This window comes from Alexandromys fortis, unplaced genomic scaffold (assembly GCF_014885135.2).
Source record: "Alexandromys fortis isolate MF-2015 unplaced genomic scaffold, M_Fortis_MF-2015_v1.1 scaffold_408, whole genome shotgun sequence".
Lineage (NCBI taxonomy): Eukaryota > Metazoa > Chordata > Mammalia > Rodentia > Cricetidae > Alexandromys > Alexandromys fortis.
The window spans coordinates 406,649-423,986 of NW_026068283.1; the positions used below are offsets into that span (position 1 = coordinate 406,649).

General features: G+C 50.7%; 1 protein-coding gene across 1 annotated transcript; it reads right to left on the bottom strand.

The window, feature by feature from the left end:
* Positions 1-6: 6 nt before the first annotated feature.
* On the bottom strand, positions 7-14,023 carry Slc1a5 (solute carrier family 1 member 5). The gene is made up of 10 exons (XM_050132210.1): positions 12,859-14,023; positions 9,637-9,679; positions 8,925-8,966; positions 8,504-8,551; positions 8,363-8,410; positions 6,678-6,838; positions 3,523-3,756; positions 1,812-2,006; positions 1,593-1,727; positions 7-540 (listed from the first exon to the last, which is right to left on the bottom strand). Exons 1-10 carry the CDS (start codon positions 13,419-13,421, stop codon positions 306-308), a joined length of 1,704 nt encoding a protein of 567 aa, XP_049988167.1. The 5' UTR covers positions 13,422-14,023; the 3' UTR covers positions 7-305.
* Between the last annotated feature and the right edge of the window lie 3,315 nt (positions 14,024-17,338).

Genomic DNA, 17,338 nt, shown 5'->3' on the forward strand with positions numbered 1-17,338 from the left:
CACACACACGCACACACCTACGGCCACTACATCACAATGCATTTGTCTTCAAAGGACCGAGAACTCTATGCGGTAGACAGGGAGGCCGGATGGGTGACATGGGGGGCAGATCTGTGGACACGTTCATATAAAGCACATACACCCCAGCAAGGAGGCTCCCAATACCCACTGCAGGAAGGAGGAGGGACCCCTAGAGCTCACGGACTGTGTAAACAGTCCATCCGAGTCCACACCAGCCTGTTTCTCCAGCCCTCATGATCCCCACTTCCAATGCGATGCCACCAAAGCATATGAAGTCCTGAAATTCACATGACAGACTCCTTTTCACAGGAGGCGGCGTCCCCGGCGGGTCCCCGGTACTGTTTGAGAAGGGGGTTCCCCTCCTCTGTGGTGAGGGGCAGTGGATTCAGAGGCATTTCATTCTTCACCTGGATCAATTCAGGCTCAGAGCTCGGCGTCTTGGTACAATCCACATAACTTTGAAGCAGTCCTGCCCCAAACGCGTCACCTTCCACATTGAGGATGGTACAGGACCTGTCCCTAAAGGGCGCAAGCAGAGACAAAGTGAGAGGGAAGGGAGGAGGCAAGAAGCCAGGGCCCAGGCGGCCTGTCTTCTTCCACTAGGAAAGCTGTTCTGTGAAACAGGGTCTCTCTACATAGCTGTCCCGTAACTCACTATGTAGACCAGGCTGGCTTCAAATGCAGAACTTCTCCCTCCCTCCCTCTGCCTCCTGAGTGCTGGAATTTAAAGGCAGGCACCACCACACCTGACATCCTTATTTTTTGAACACGATCATTCGGGCAGATTAGCTGGCCAATGAGCTAGCTGTCTGTCAGGCCCAGGGTGTACATGGGTGTTAGGGATGCAAATTCAGGGCCTCAGACTTGTGCAGCGCATACCTCACTCTCTTCCCATTGTACAAATGGGGAAATTGAGACACACAAGGATTAAGATCACAAGGTTATGACAGACTGAGCTTAAGCTGCATGTCCGCCTGTCCTAGGAGTCACGATTGCAAAGTACGATGGCTCATGGCTTTTCTGGGGTTATTTATGAAACCTCAAAGGTTGGCTAAGCATAGTGGCTCACACATGTATTTCTAATACCCTGAAGTCTGAAGCAGAAGGATGATGCAAGATGGTTCAGCAGGTAAAAGTGCTTGTTGTAAGACTGGAAGCTGGAGACTGAGCTCCAGAATCCACACAAAAAGTGAACGGAAAAAAAAAAAAAAAAAAGTGAACGGAGCAAAACCAGCCATATCATGAAACATACCTCATCCCCTATCATGTACACACAATAATACATAAATTATTATCTTTTTTTTTTTTTGAGACAAGGTTTCGCTTTGCAGCCTTGGCCATCCTGAAACTCTCTTTAGAACAGGCTGGACTTGAACTCAGAGATCCACCTGCCTTTGCCTCCCGAGTACTGGGATTAAAGGTGTGCACCACCACAAGAACATAAGGATTAGGGCCCCCACATGCTCCCTCTAGACCTGCCTCATGTCTTTCTTCCTGTGCTCAGAAGTCCTTATCCTCTTTCCCAGGATACTCCCCAGCCCCGCCCCCCAAACTCTCAAGGCCCCACTCACACTAGCCAGTCCACAGCCAAGATCAAGGAGATGTCCTTCACAGGGAGACTGACAGCTTCTAAGATGATGGCAAGTGTGAGGACACCCCCTGCAGGGATGCCTGCCGCCCCCACACTGGATGCTGTAGCTGTGACCCTGGGGAGGGAAGAGAAGTGAGAGAGCTGCATATGGGTTGGGAAGGAGGGGGCGGGGCTCCTGCCACAGCTCTGCTGCACTCACAAGATGGTGATGATCTTCACGAAGTCAAGGGACACACCATTCAGCTGAGCAATGAACACCGCAGCCACACACTGGAACAGCGCCGCCCCGTCCATGTTGACAGTGGCGCCGATGGGCAGGATGAACCGGCTGATGTGTTTGGCCACGCCGTTCTTCTCTTCTACACACTTCATCATCAGAGGCAATGTGGCAGAGCTGATGGGGGGTATCAGGGTGAGCCTGGAGGAGCACTGCCGGACCACAAGGGCTAGGCCCACTCCCAAGCTGAGGCTGTCACTACAATTCAGCCCCACCCACATCATCGGAAGACCCTGACCACCTGCCCAAACTCCCTTTCCTCCACCATCCGAAGGATTTCCTAGCTCTCCAATGCCCTTCTCTTCCTAAAGCTGGCACCCAGGGTCCTACGAAACAGAGGGATCCTGAACAGTACTTGGAGTATAGCATGCTATGCATGGGAGGACTAAGGTCTCGCATGCACCCTCTAGACCTGGCTTGTCTTTCACCCACAAGAAGCTGCATGTAGTGACACAGGTTTGTAACCTCAGCACCTGGGAGGCTGAGGACCAAGTTTCTTTGTGTGTCTGTGGGTTTTTTTTTTTCTTTCCCTCTCTCTGAGACAGGGTCTCTCACTGTGCAGCTGCAGCTGGCCTGGAACTTGCTTTGTAGACTAGCCAGGCTGGCTTCAAATAGAGATGGGCCTGCCACTGACTCCCAGGTGGTGGGATTAAAGCACCGTCACACCCAGCACGGATTCGAAAGCAGCCTGGGCTAACATAGCGAGACCTTGTCTCATAAAAATGAAGAGGGCTGGAATGTAGGTCAGTGGTTAAGCACGTGGCTAGATCCCTCCAGTTAGGGGTCACGGGTGTGGCTCTCTGTGGAAGGCTTATCCCTGGCATGCTCAAGGTCATGGTTTCAATTCAAAGCACCACAAAAAGAGAAAGGGGTGCTGAATAGGGTAAAGGTGTTTGATGCTAAGCACGACACTCCTGAGTTCAACACCTAGTGTAGGAAAAAGGACCCATTCCTTCAAGTTGTCCTCAGATCCCCACAGATGTACAAATACACATGAGAATAAATGTCTTTGTTGTTTTGGTTGTTTCAAAAAAGGGGGGGGCTGCTAAGGAAATGGCTATAGTTGTACAGACATAAAGATCAGAGTTCAATTCCCCATTTCCATGTAAAACAACAACAACAAATCACACAGTACAAATGTCTGTGTAGCACCCCTAGGGAGGTAGGGATCTCAGCAACTTGAAGGCCAGCTAGCCTGAGCACACAGAGGAAAATCAAAGCGGATGTTCTATGATTACACACACCCACACATATATGGCACACGAGACAGAAGAAAAAACGAGAAGAAAAAAGTCTCTCATTTCTTTCAAGGGCAGTGGAATCCAGGACCCCAAATAGCTGATGAAGGGGTCTGGAGAGGTAGTACGGCAGTTAAGAACATTGGCTGCTCTTCTAGAAGACCGGGCTTCATTTGTCAACATCCACAAGGCAGCTTAGGGCTGTAACTACAGTCCCAGGGGAATCAAACACTCTCTTGTTGCTTCTGCAGGCACCATACCCTCTGCAGACATACATGCAGGTAAAATGCTGATACACATAAAACACATCAAATGACCCCAATCACAGTACTTCACAGGTCAAACACTGATACCCAATCCCAGGTCCCTTGGTTACAACTGGTAACAGGCCTCACCTAGAAGAGGTCCCAAAAGCTGTGGCCAAAGGAGTCATGATGCCCCACAGGAACCGATAGGGGTTCTTGCGGGTGAAGATGAAGTAGATGAGGGGCAGAACCAGGAGCCCGTGGATGGCATGGCCCAGGAGGCAGCACAGGATGTATTTGCCGAGGCGGATGAAGAGTTGGCGGACGTCTTTCATCTCCACAATCTTGCTGGCCACCAGGAACAAGATGCCCACAGGGGCGTACCTGATCATCACAGAGACAGGTTACGGCTGCCGATCACAGGACTCACAGCCAAGTCCTGTGCTCGGCACTTTAGCTGAAGTCTGGAGTCGCCCAAGACTGGCCTGGGGAGACCCAGCTACCTATAGACGTGCCTTTTCCCTGTGAAGGTAGCAGGACTGTGAGATAAAAGCCAGGGTGTGCTCCCACACCTGCCAGAACAGCAACCTTGGACGCGGACTTGACAACGAATGAAGTACTCAGCACTCTGAGTCATTTTCTTTCTGGGTTTGCTTGTTAAAGCAGCTGCTGCCAGAAACACATTCAAAGAACAGAAAAGAAAAGGGCCTGACTGGGTGACGCTAACTACCAGGTCTGTGTCATTTGCCACATGTGCTGAGCTTTTGATCCTGGCTGACTGACAGCCCACTAGGGAGTTCCTATTACAAGCATGTCAGTCACAGCTAGTAGAGCTAACACTGAACATGCGTATAAAACGGACTACAAAGCTGTCATCCCACTTAGGTATTAATTAAGTTATAAGAATCAAAACAACAAGGCCAGGGGTTGGAGAAGATGGCTCAGCAGTTAAGAACACTGGCTGCTTTTCCACAGGATTCAGGTTCGGTTTCCAGAACCCACATGGTGGCTCATAACGGTCTAGAATTCCAGTTACAAGGGATCTGGTGTTCTCTTCTGACTTCCACAGGATCCAAATTCACATGGTGCACAGATATATATGCAGGCCAAACAAACACACACACATAAAATTCTTTAAAAAAAAAAAAAAAGTTCAAGTACACAAAACCCTATCTCAAAAATTAAAGAGGGGCTGACAGGTGTGGCTCAGTGGTAAAGCCCCTGCCCAGAATCCCTAGTGAGGGGCTGAGAGTGTGGCTCAGTGATAGCTCAAAGTCCTGTTTTTAGTCTTCACCACAAAATAAAACAAACACCAAGCAGACAAGGTAATACTAACTTACAGAATTGCTACAGGATGAAGTGAGACACTTGCTGGAAGGTATTTGTACACAGTCCTACTTCTGGTTCAACAACCATCCCCGTCTCCTACAGCAAAGACCCCAAGGTACACCTGCTGCTGGCTAGGCTTCCCAATACCCTCCTGCCTAGCTGCCAAGGCTGACTGTCTTCTCAGTCCTTTTTCCATTACACAAAGAAAGACACCAGTCCCCAGTCACCTGTGCAACTATGGAGGGCCAGTTGGCCAAGTCCTAGCCACTCAGACTTGCCCAGAAATTTTATAAGCGCAAATGCTTAAATAAATATTTGCCATTGTTTACTCTGAGCACGGGACAGACCAGCCACTGTCCTAAGAACAGTACACATATTGACTCTTTGGTGACCTCTGAAGCAGCTGTCACAGGCCCCACTGTCTACAGAGAAAAAAACCGAGGCACAGGGAAGTTCTAACAAGATAGAGCACACAGCTGGGAATGTGCAGCAGCAGCGCAGGAAACCAAGCTATCTTAGAAGCTGTCCTCACCCACATCATCTCTTCGCTACTCCAGCGCAGCGATCTTACTGATCAATACATACTAGGAGTGTGGACTTGACTCAGCAGTAGAGCCCAGAACCCCCTCCCCAGCGAAGGGCTGGAGGTGTAGCTCAGTCAAGTGCTGGAATTAAAAGTGTGCACCACTTCTGCCCAGATTGTTTTGTTTGTTAAGATATTGTCTCACTGGTTTGCTTGTCTGCTCTGGTACTGGCTATGTAGAACAGGCTAGCCTTGAACCCACAAAGATCCATCTGCTTGCCTCTGCCTTCTGAGTACTGAGATTAAAGGCATGTACCACCATGCCTGGCTAAAATTTTTCTTTTTTTATTTTATGTGTATGAGTGTTTTACCTGAAGGTAGGTATTCCATTCATCATGCACATACCTGGTACCCTAAAATGCCGTTAGAGGGGGTCTGATCGCTTGTATGTATGTCTGAGCACCACATGGGTATAGTGCCCATGCAGGCCAGAGGGGGACAAAGGATCCCCTGGAATTAGAGTCAGAGATGTTCACAAGCCACCCTGTGGATTCTGGGTGCCCGAACCCCATCTTCTGCCAGCCCTTCACCACCGAGCATGTCTGTTATATGGCTTTAGTTTTGTTTTAGTTTTTGGAGACAGTTTCTCTGTCTAACAGTCCTGGCTGTCCTGGAACTTGCTTTGTATACCAGGCTAGCCTCAGACTCAGAGATCAACCTGTCTCTGCCTCCAGAGTATGTCTAGGTAGTTTTTCTGTTCGTTTTTGTTTATTTTTTAATTTTTAAATATTTATTTATTTGTTATGTATACAATATTCTGTCTGTGTGTATGCCTGCAGGTCAGAGAGGGCACCAGACAGATGGTTGTGAGCCACCATGTGGTTGCTGGGAATTGAACTCAGGACCTTTGGAAGAGCTGTCTCTCCAGCCTTGATCCAGGCCAAGTGGGCAGAGCCAATGTGAGACCAGATGGACAAGGCGGGAAACCAGAGACATCCGCGTGTGGTTTTTGCTTTCATTTCCTGAAGTCATTTAACGAAAACCAAAGTGCAGCCCTCCCATCAGTGGGTGCTCACTAGTTAGGAGCCCGGCACAGGGGATGGGATGCAGGTGCTCTTGGCAGCTGTAGACAAGATGAGCGAGAACATGGCCCCCAATCAACCTCTTTTCCTGTGTTTCTATGATTCACCTACACTCTATGGCAACAGGGTAAGGCAGGCACTCTTTCAGAGACTTAATTCAAAAGGAGCCATGTTATTATATGGGAGGCTGTGGTATATGAGTTTGGCTGTCTTCTATCACCTTTTAGTAAGATCAAGAAGGCAAATGTATCAATCCTAGCAGTCATGAAATACAGGATGGTCACCATTTTATAGATGGAGAAACTGAGGCACATTGGGAGGCTCCCCCATATCATACAACAGACATGCCCACCCCTGTGCCCAACACCTACCACATAATCCAGGAGACCAGGACCATGGTGGCATCATTGAAGGAGTTGAAGACACGAATGAGCAGTTCACCATCAGGCCCCAGCTTCCTCAGGGCCACACCAAAGATGATAGCGAACACCACCAGGCCCAAGATGTTCATGCTCTCTACCTCACATCCCAGCTGTGGGAAAGGAACAGAGGGCATTAACAATCTACACAGCCACTTGTACTAGGCCCTGCCAAGGCCCAGGAAACTCGATCGGGGTCACCCAGAGGGGGTGGGGCTGGAAATAACCAGCCCTAGTTATTTTTTATCAGTTTTACACAAGCTGGACTCATCTGGGAACCCCAGTTGAGAGAAAGCCTCTATCAGACTGGCCTGTAGGCCAATCTGTACAGCATTTTCTTGATTAATAATTGATGTGGGAAGGACCAGCTCAATGGTAGGTGCTGCCACCCCTGGGCATGTGATTCTGGATTCCAGAAGAAAGTAGGCTGAGCAAGCCATGGGGAGCAAGTCAGTAAGCAGCATTACTCCTCGGTCCCTGTTTCCGGTCCCGCCTCCAGGTTCCTACCCTGAGTCTCCTCATGATGAACTGTATAGAGCTAAGGGAAAACAAACCCTTTCCTTCCCACGTTGCTTTTGGTCACAATGTTTCTGACAATAGAAAGCAAATTAAAAGGGTACTCTAGCAAGACTGGAACTGAGAGGAGGTGCCAGCCGGGAGTAGATGGGGCTGGGATGGAATTTAGATCCCGGTATCCAGATCATAAGGCGGATGTCCTGCAAACACCCCTAACTCCAGCCCCAAGGGATCAACTCCTTCTGTGAACCTCTGTGCTTGAAAACACACACCAATCAGTCTTTAAAATAAAGTGGGGATATCGCTATAGCTCAGTGCCCCAGGCCTGACTCCAGGAAGAAGCTACATGGTGGAAGAACCAACGCCCACAAGATGTCCTCTGACCTCCACATGAGCACCCTGGCACGTGCCCCCTCACACATACACACACGCACAATTTTTAAAAACAATAAAAGGTTCTGGAAAGGACCTAGAAATGAGTGTAAATCGAGCACTCGGAGAACAAGAAGAAATCTACCCGCTCTGGCCAACAGGAAATGAACTAGGCAGACGAAGTTTCAAGATGAAGCCGAGGAGGCAGAGAAAGTCAACGTTCTAGAGGGAAGGGGGACATGAGCACCGGGGATTCTGGGCGATGGAGAGGGTAAGATTGGCACTGTGGACAGGTGGAAGGGGGGATGGGAGAGCTGGGGGTGGGGCTCTGCTGGGGGACTGCCTAGCAATTGGGGAACAAACCTCAGTAGATATAGGACAATGGAATTTCATAGGGTCTCTTATAATCCAAGCTGGCCTCTGAATTCCATATGTATAGAGATGACCCTGAACTTTTGACCCTCCTGCCCCCACATCCCTAATGTGGAATCACAGGTCGGCACCACCACTCCTGGTTTACATGGCGCTAGGGACCAAACCCGGGACTGGTAACATTCACACTAAACAAACGCTCCACCCACTGAGCTATATCCCCAGCTCCAAGGAAAGCAGACTTTAAATCAAATTTCACACTATGCTTTTTTTAGGGGGGAGGGGGGACCTCAAAGCAGCAAAGTGTGGGAGGCAGAATGGAAAGCCACAATACAATGGGCCTGTGGTGTGGCCTCCTCGGCCCCTGCCCCGCTTACCTGGACCATGGTTGCATTGATCTCTCTTTTTGTACAGGGCACGGCTTGCTGTAGACAGGGATGGAGAGATTAGTGCCATGTCAACGGTCAGCATGGCTCCCCGGTCCCATGCTGGGGACAGCAATGCCTCTCCCTGCTCACCTGGACCATGGCTTCGTAGATCTTGCTTTGTATACAGGGGGCATCTTGCTGTAGACAAAGTTGGAAGAATTAGTGCCAGGTCAAGTGTCAGTATGGCTCCCAGGTACCATACTGGGGACAGCAATGCCCAATAGCTGCTCCACCAGCCCTTCTTTTGAGAGAGTCTCTTGTAGCCCATGCTGGCCAAGAACTCCCTATGCAGCCAAGGATGACTCAGGTGTGTGCCACCATGGCTTATGCAGGGCTGGCAAATGAAACCGGGCTTCGCTCACACATACCAGATAGGCACTCTACCGACGGAACCACACCCCAGTCTCAAGGAATGCAGATTCACAAGACAGAGGGGAAGGAGGGTGGCAAAACTGAAAAGCTACCCTGGACCCGTGGCAAGGCTCTATAGGACCCCGACCCTTTGGCTCACCTGGATTGCAGATGTGTTGGTGGTTACATACGAGGTAGCATACTGCAGATGGGGCGGGAAAAAAAAAACACTGTCAATTGTCACCAAAGCTGCTACACACCATCCTGAACAAAGCCACAAACTGGGCGCGGGCATCCCTCGTTCCTCCCTCCCTTTCTCTTTTCAAAGACAGGTTCTCTTGTGACCCAGGCTGATCCCTAACTCCCTATGTAGCCAAGGATAACCCTGAGCTCCTGACTCCTCCCCACCCACTTCCCAAGTACTGGGATTATAGGTAAGGGCTGTCCTGCCCAGTTTCATTTATTAAGACACTGTCTCCTTGTGTAGTCTGAACTCTCTATCCTCTCCCTTACCTCAGCCTCCCAGAGCTAGTATTACAGCCTCCACCAAGCCTCTCCCACATTCTCACTTCTTTCTTTTTAAAATTTTATTTAGTGTGTGTGTGTGTGTGTGTGTGTACCCAACATGTGCATGTTCCCCATTGCCCCCCAACCCAGTGTGTTTGGAGGGCAGAGGACAACTGTGTTCCGGGAATCAAACCCAGGTTCTCAGGCGCCCACAGCAAGCCCTTCCTGTCTGTTTTCTGTTCTACCTGCTGTCTAGCCAGCAAACCGCCCCCATCTCATTGGGTGAGTCTCCGTGGCAACCCCAAAGCCCCGTTTTCCTTTTCTCCCCCCATCCCCAGTCCCTTAGAACACCCCAGAGGACTCACTGAGCGGAATGCAGCAGACACCAGATTGGAGGGGAAAATATTCCTGTAGAAATAGACGTTGTTGTTAGGTACTGTCGTGGGAGGGTGGGGAGGCAGCAGGCAGGAGAGGGACAGGAATCTCTTGGTCTTGATTGTTTAAGGAAGTGTCCATGTAGCCCTGGCTGGCCTCAAACTTAATATGCACCTGAAGGTGACCTTAAACTTCTGATTCTCCTGTATCTACCTCCAAAGTACTAGGATTACAATAAAGATTCTTTCTAACACACACCCCCACCCTGTGTACAATTTTTTCTAGATAATATCTTACCCTATAACCCTGGCTGGCCTTGAACTCACAGAGATCCACCTCCCTCTGCCATTGCACTGGGATAAAAGGTGTGGGCCACCTTGCCAGGCCATAAACATTTATTTACTGGGGGGAGGCGCACGTGTGCCCCCACTGCTCTTATGTGCGCGGGCATCAGTTTTCTCCATCTGTTGTGTGGGTCTCAGAGATCAAACCCAGGTCATCAGGCTTGGCAACAAAAGTACCCTGAGCCCCTGAGTCACACAGTCCCCACATCCTTTTATTTTATTTTTGCCATAATAGAGATGGAAACCAAGGACCTTTGAATACCCTACCACTGAACTACATTCTCAGCCCTCTTTTTATTTTTTGAGACAGAGTCTTGCTAAGTTATCCAAACTGGCCTTAAATTGTGTAAGCCCAGACTGACTCGGACCTGTGATAGTTCAGCCTAGAGCAGCTGAAGGGATAACTGAGTCCAGCACCACCAACCAACCACCAGGTCAGCACACCTTTCCAGGATGTGGGAGTCTCAACTAGCCTCTTCTGGCCCCAGGAAGCTGGTGTTTCAGAACCAAGGGACTGTGGCTTAGAAATAAAATTAAAAAACAAAAAAAACCCTGGGCTTTTGAGAGAGAGGCAGGCAAAGGCAGGGTCACACCAGGCCTCAGCTCCACCCCCTAAAATCATTTAACCAGACGGGAGTCTTGCATCAGCTACTTCCTGGAGGGCTGAGGACAGGGCAATCCCTAAGGGGCAGGCTGGTGGGTCTGAGTGTGGCAGTGAGAGGTTAAGATCTGGTGACAAGGGATGGTTGTTCCGGTCATGAATATGCATCTGTTCTTGCATGGCCACTTGTGTGTGGCGGGTGTTTGCCATATGCCAGGTGGCGCAGCTACTGTTTTACATCACCAACTCCTTTTGAACTGAAGGGGACGGCAGGTGTGTGGTGCAGGCCTGGGGATTGCTGCTGAGAGAAGGCTACACAGGGTGACCCCTTCTCAAAACCCATACACACACACACACCAAAAACAAAAACAAAAACAAAAAAAAAAAAACAAGGGAAATATCGAGGCAAGAAACTTGCCCAAGGAAGTGATAGGTGGGATTCTTGTTTGTCCTTTTTTTGATGGGGATGGGGGTGGTGAGAGAGAATCTATCATAGCCAAGGGTGGCCTATAATTCATGGTCCTCTTGCCTCCACCTCACCAGTGTTGGGTCTTAGAGGCCTGGGTCACCACGTCTGGCTTGACCTGCCCTTTAGAACATGGGCTTAAAGCCTTTTTACGTGGCTAGTGACGTCATGGAAAGTGGCTCCAAACTGGGCTGTAAGTGATGGTGCACAGCTTTTAATCCCAGCACTCCAGAGACAGAGGCAGGCAGATCTCTGAGTTTGAGGCCACCTGGTCTACAGAGTGAGTTCCAAGACAGCCAGGGCCACGCAGAAGAGAAACAACAAAGTGGCACGTGGCAGCTCACCACCACCTGTAACTACAGTCCCAGGGAATCCAGTAACCACGCTCATGTGGTGCACAGCACACACGCCGGCAGGCCATTCATACACATAAAATAATAATAAAAATGTGGAGTGCCTAGTCCCCTGTATGTGTGCTTCTGTGTGCCCCTGTTTACCTGTATGCCAGCTGGTCGTGAGGTGTTCTTGGCTAAGACTGAGGGTGGCCAGCCAGCCAAGCGTCCAGCTGCTTTGAGCTTGGGAGGGAGGGAAAGGCTCCGTTCATAACAAACAGCCTGAAGGTGGGTGTGCCTGCTTGCCACCAGGGCAGGGCCCAGGAACCAACTAATCTCCACCAGCCAGGAGGCACACGAAGTATGAACAAGCAGAGCCCAGTCCTCCATCTCAGCCCCTACTCCCTACTCTGACCCAGAAACAGAGGATGCTCTGTTTTCTGACTCACTTTTTCCCCCGCCCCTCAGCTTTTCCTTCCAGGAAGTCCCCAATCTAAAGACACTGAATAAGAGGGCCTCATGAGGAGGCCACGTGGACCCGGAATCTAGAGTCCTACGAAGTGGGGAGGAACTGAAGGCGCGTGCAGGAGGAAGCGAGATGGTAAAGGCAGAAAGGCCGCAGCGGAAGGCTGGCTGGCTGCCAGGGGTTAGAGTGAGCAAGCTGTGTCTGGGTGACGTGCGAGGACACTTATCTGGAAATCAGGAAGCCCCTCACAACCACACTGGATGTCCTGACAGAGAAGTACAAAGGTCTCATACCTTGGGTCCAAATCTTTGTCCAGGAGCCCCATCTCTATGCCCTTCACCACCCAAAAGCTCCCTCCCAACAGTCTGCACAGTTGTTCTTTTGGGGAGCGGCAGACCTTCATTCTTTAGGAGGGGGCTTGGCTCTGGCTCTGTTCCTTAGACCTTGTATCTCTCTAGACACCACCCCTCACCGTGCAAGGCGAGGAAGGAGGCTGAGGCAGGACTGCTGGCAGAGCGAGCAGCCTAGCTATGTAGCAGACTTTGTTTTCAGTAAGCAAAATGAAGCCCTGTTATCCCAGTCACTGGGGAGGTGGAGGCAAAAGATTAGGAGTTCAAGGCCATGCTTGGACGTGCGAGACCTTGTAACCTGTCTCCAAAAACAACAAAACTAGGAAGGGTTACCCTTTTTTCTTCCTCTAAAAGTCCTCCAAGTCTAGACCTGCCCCCAAATTTAGGTAACTTCCGTAAAAATTCACCCTTCCAAGGTCCTGTTAACAGTACCTTGGGTTTTCCTAGATCCTAGAAGGCGTGTCCCACTCTGGAGGAATCTAAAAGTCCCATCATTAGTGGTGGCTCGCACTCGAGAGGACAGCGCAGGAAGACTGCCCTGAGTTCAGGGTCATCCCGAGCAACAGAGACTCAGAAAAGAGTCCTTCCTCCCTCGTACCACCGTTGTCACTAGCACCGGGCCCTTCCCACCCCAATCCCCTGCCGGAACACACCTCACGAGATCCAAGAAGGAATCCAGCACCTCCTTGGTGGGTCCACTGTGAACACCGGTGTCTCCGACTGAGCCGTTGATAGCGGTAAAGGAGGCGCCCGGCTTCAGCACCAAAGCCAAGGCCACGCCGAGCCCAGACGCGAGCAGTGTGGTAACCAGGAAAAAGAGCAGCGCCCAGGCGCCCACACGGCCGAGCGCGCTAGGGTCCAGGCTGGCCGCACCTCCGATCAGGCTGCACACCACGAGCGGCAGGATGATCATCTTCAGCAGACGCAGCAGCAGTTCTCCCGGGAAGGCGAAGGCGGTTAAGCGCGCCGGGCCCAGCGCTTCAGCACCGCCAGCCGCCAAGACCCCCAGCCCTATCACCACGCCGGCCACCACCGCCGCCACCGTGAGCAACACCAGCAGGTTGGCGCGAAGGCAGCGGCGCACCTGGTCCCAGGAACGGCAGCAACCACCTGCTTTCGCGCCTTGGTCCTCTCTGGAGCCCAGCACCGCACCGTTCGCGGTGGAATCCACCGCCATGACCCCTTTGGAGTCGGCCTTGGGGGGATCCACCGCCATGCTGAGCCGCAACTGGGGGTTCCTTACGCGCCTAGAGACTAGGTGCAAAGTTTTCGGGACGGAGAGTCGAGGCTGGAACTTTGCAGGGGTCCTTGAAGTTGTGTGTCCACAGGCTCTCGGAGGCTGGCGTATTCTAAGCTCTCTGGGCTGTGAGCCGAGACCCCTTTACTTTTCCTGGTGATGTCGGATCCCCGAAAACTGGAAGCTGAGAGTGTCTGGGTTGGTTTTCTTTTTTCTTTTTTTCTGGTGTGTTGGTGGAGAGGAGAGGCAAGACCAGGACGTGGGGATCTTCGACTCCGGGAAAGGCTTGAGGCCGCCCAAGTGGCCGAGGTCTTCAAGAAACTCAATCCAGGTGGCGGAGATCCGGATGTCTGACTCCGGTAGACAGGGATCCGGGATCCCAGGGCTAGGGCGCCTGGTTCTCGGTCCCTGCGGTACGTACTGGAGTCCTAGGAGGGGTAGACTGAGGGTCACGGGTCCCGGAGAGGAAATCAAATTCTCAAATGCAAATAGGCAGCGGCCCGAGGATGTGGAAAGTGGCGCCAAAAAGCGTAGAAACCACCTCCCAGGCCGCGCCGCGTGGCTCTGAGGCTGCTGGACGGAAGCGATTAGGATTAAAGACGGAGGGCGGGGCTTGAGAAGGCGGAGGCCAGTCCGCGAGCGCTGATTGGTTACGGAGCCTTCGGCGCCAGGTGGTGAGCGAGGGACTGGACCAAGATCAAAGAGGGGCTGGTCACCCAACCAAGGCTGAATAACAATGCCTAGAAGGGGTGGGGCAGGAGAGGGGGCGTGGCCAGAGAGGATGCAAAGGCGTTCAGAAGGGGCGGGTCTTTGGGAATTTGTACCAACCCACACCCACTCACATGCATCTCCTGCTAAAGAACTCTTATCTGTGGACTGTAGTGGATAAACCACAGCCGGACCTTTGAAATGGCAGGTACCTAGACATTGAAAGGTTAGTTTTCTTTTTTGCTGTTTTTTGTTTTGTTTTTATTTTTCAGACAAGCTTTCGCGTTGCCCAGGCTGACCTTGAAGTGTTCTTGCCTCAACCTCTCAAATCCTGGGATTACAGTCCTGGACACTCCTCTCCATTTAAAAAGTACTTTAGGGGGGCTGGAGAGATGGCTCGGAGGTTAAGAGCATTGCCTGCTCTTCTAAAGGTCCTGAGTTCAATTCCCAGCAACCACATGGTGGCTCACAACCATCTGTAATGAGGTCTGGTGCCCTCTTCTGGCCTGCAGGCATACACACAAACAGAATATTGTGTACATAATAAGTAAATAAATAAATACTTTTTAAAAAAGTACTTTAGGGCTGGGCCGAGTGTTGCACTCCTTTAATCCCAGCAATCGGGGAGCCAGAGGCAGGCCAATCTCTGTGAGTTCAAGGTCAGCCTTGCCTACAGAGCTAGTTCCAGGATAGCCAGGTCTGTCTCGGAAAAACAAAAACAAAACAAAGGATTTCAGGAGGATAAACCAGGTGATAGCGCACTCCTTTAGTTCCAGCACTCAGAAGGCAGAGGCAAGCAGATCTCTGAGTTTGAGTCCAGCCTAGACTACACAATGAGTTTCAGGACAGCAAGGGCTACACAGAAAAACCCAGTCTCGAAAAACAAATGAAAGAAAGAAGGAAGGGCCAAGGGGTGGTGGTGCTTTAGTAGAAAACCATCTCCCTAGCCAGGAGAAACGATCTTTCGCATTCTGCTTCCTCAGACAGTCATAGATTGGGTGCTCTCCACAGGAGCGTGCCAGATGCAACACACACACACCCAGGCACACACACGTATGCATGCACACACACACAAATAAATGTAACAATTTTTTTAAAAAAATATTGGTCTCAGGCCAATTCATCCCAAAATGCATTCTTAGTCTAGACACTGTCTCCCTTCCAAGGGTAAGAACAATAGACTTGGAGAAGGACAGTAAAGAAGCCTCCTGAACCCAGAATCTTGGGGATTCGGGGACTGGTAGGGTGAACCTCAGCCAGGAAAGGTTGAAGGGTAGGGCTTAGGATTGGCTGGGAGTGTTCTGCCCCACTGCCTGTCCCCTGTAAAAGAAGAAACACACAAACTGGTTTCAGCCAGCTCTCTTCCCTTTGGCCGAACATCCTACCCGGATTCCTTCATATTTCATCAGTGGGAGAAAAGCCTGGGGCTTCCCAAGGGGTGGAAAGGGCAGTGAGAGGTTGGGCTGATGAGCCATGGGGAGCCAAGAAGCCCTGCCTGGGCTCTGTTGACCACCATGGGCATAGGCAACCAAGAAGCCCTGCCTGGGCTCTGTTGACCACCTGGGAAATGCCCTGAAGGGTGGCTCTCCTAGAAAGTCTGCTGTCTGCCTGTAGGAGGAGCTTAGGACTGACACTTTAGGGCTTGGGTCTGTTCTAACAGCTTTCTGGGCAGGACCTCATTCACAGCTCTTGTTCAGGCCTGCAATCCTAACTATGGGAGGATTCCAAATTTATGACCAGCCTGGGCCACAGACAGTGACATCAAGAGTAAAGATGGGCATGAGGGGCGGGAGGGGAAGACTAGCCTAAGAGATACAGACAGGGCAGGGAGGGCTTGCTGGCGGAGAAAGCGTCCATATCAGTTTTTGAAGGATGGTGCCATCCAATTGGAATCTCAGCACTCAGGAGGCTGAAGCAGGAGGATTGCTGCAAATCTGAAGAAGTTACCCTGGGCTACACTAGTAGTAAGTGCCAGGCCATTCTGGGCCACACTGTGATACCCTGTCTCAAGCATAAAAGTATATGGAGGATGTATACATTTTATGAAAATATCACACCATCTTTTCATTATTAAAAAGTTCTTAGCTGGACAATGGTGGTACACGCCTTTAATCCCAGCCCTCGGGAGGCAGAGGCAGGCAGATCTCTGTGAGTTCGAGGACAGCCTGGTCTACAAGAACTAGTTCCAGGACAGGCTCCAAAGCCACAGAGAAACCCTGTCTCATCTTTATTTACTGTGTGTGAGTGCATGCCCGTCAGTGTGTTGGAGTCAGAGGACAACTGGTACTATTAGTTTCTCTTGTTCTATCTACCCTGTGGTCCTGGGGATTGCACTCAAGTCTTCAGGCTTGGCAGCACAGCCTTCTCTGCCACCCTGTTTCTGTACTGTCTTCCCAGCAGCCACCGCACATGGTCCTGCTGCGCATTTATATCAATTCCCCTAATTCATTAGCGTAAACCCAAGTCCAGGGCTATAGCCGTTCAGTTGCCAGAGGCACACGAGCTGGGAGCTAATTACATAAACTATCCATTTCCTGCTGGCCCCGCAAAACTGCTCTGTCACTAGAAGGGTCAATAGCCCCTGCTGGGAGACAGGAAGCCCCTGTAGCACAGGCTTCTGGCAGAACATGTAGAATGCTTTGCGTACAGACAACGCTTTTGAATTCTGCAACAGACAGAAGCCAAGGACTGAAAAATGAGGCTGAAATGTGAAATCAAAAGGGACCCATTTTTACCAATATTGAATTTTTTTTTAGGAATTTAACTGCACATACTCTAAAAGGAAAAAGACAAGAAAGGAGGGAGGAGAAGGAAAGAAGGAAGGAAAGAAAGAAGCCAGGGAGGGAGAGGCAGGACAAATCTATTAGAATCTGGACAGGTAACATCAGTGAGTATTTTATTTAATGTATTATTTTATGTGGATGGGTGTTTCACCAGCCTGTGTGTCTCTGTGCCACATGCATGGCTGGCATCCTTAGAGGCCAGAGGAGAGCGTCAGATGCCCTGGAATTGTAGGCACAGACGGTTGTGAGGTGCCATGTGGTGTTGGGACCTGAAACCGTCTCTCCAGCTTCCAATTCTTTGCCATTCCAGCGGGCAGTCAGGACTGTTTGTGATTGCTGTGCAGCCTAACCTATCCCCACTGAAACAGGCTGATGAGGGAGGAAGAATAAATTTACTTTAAATTT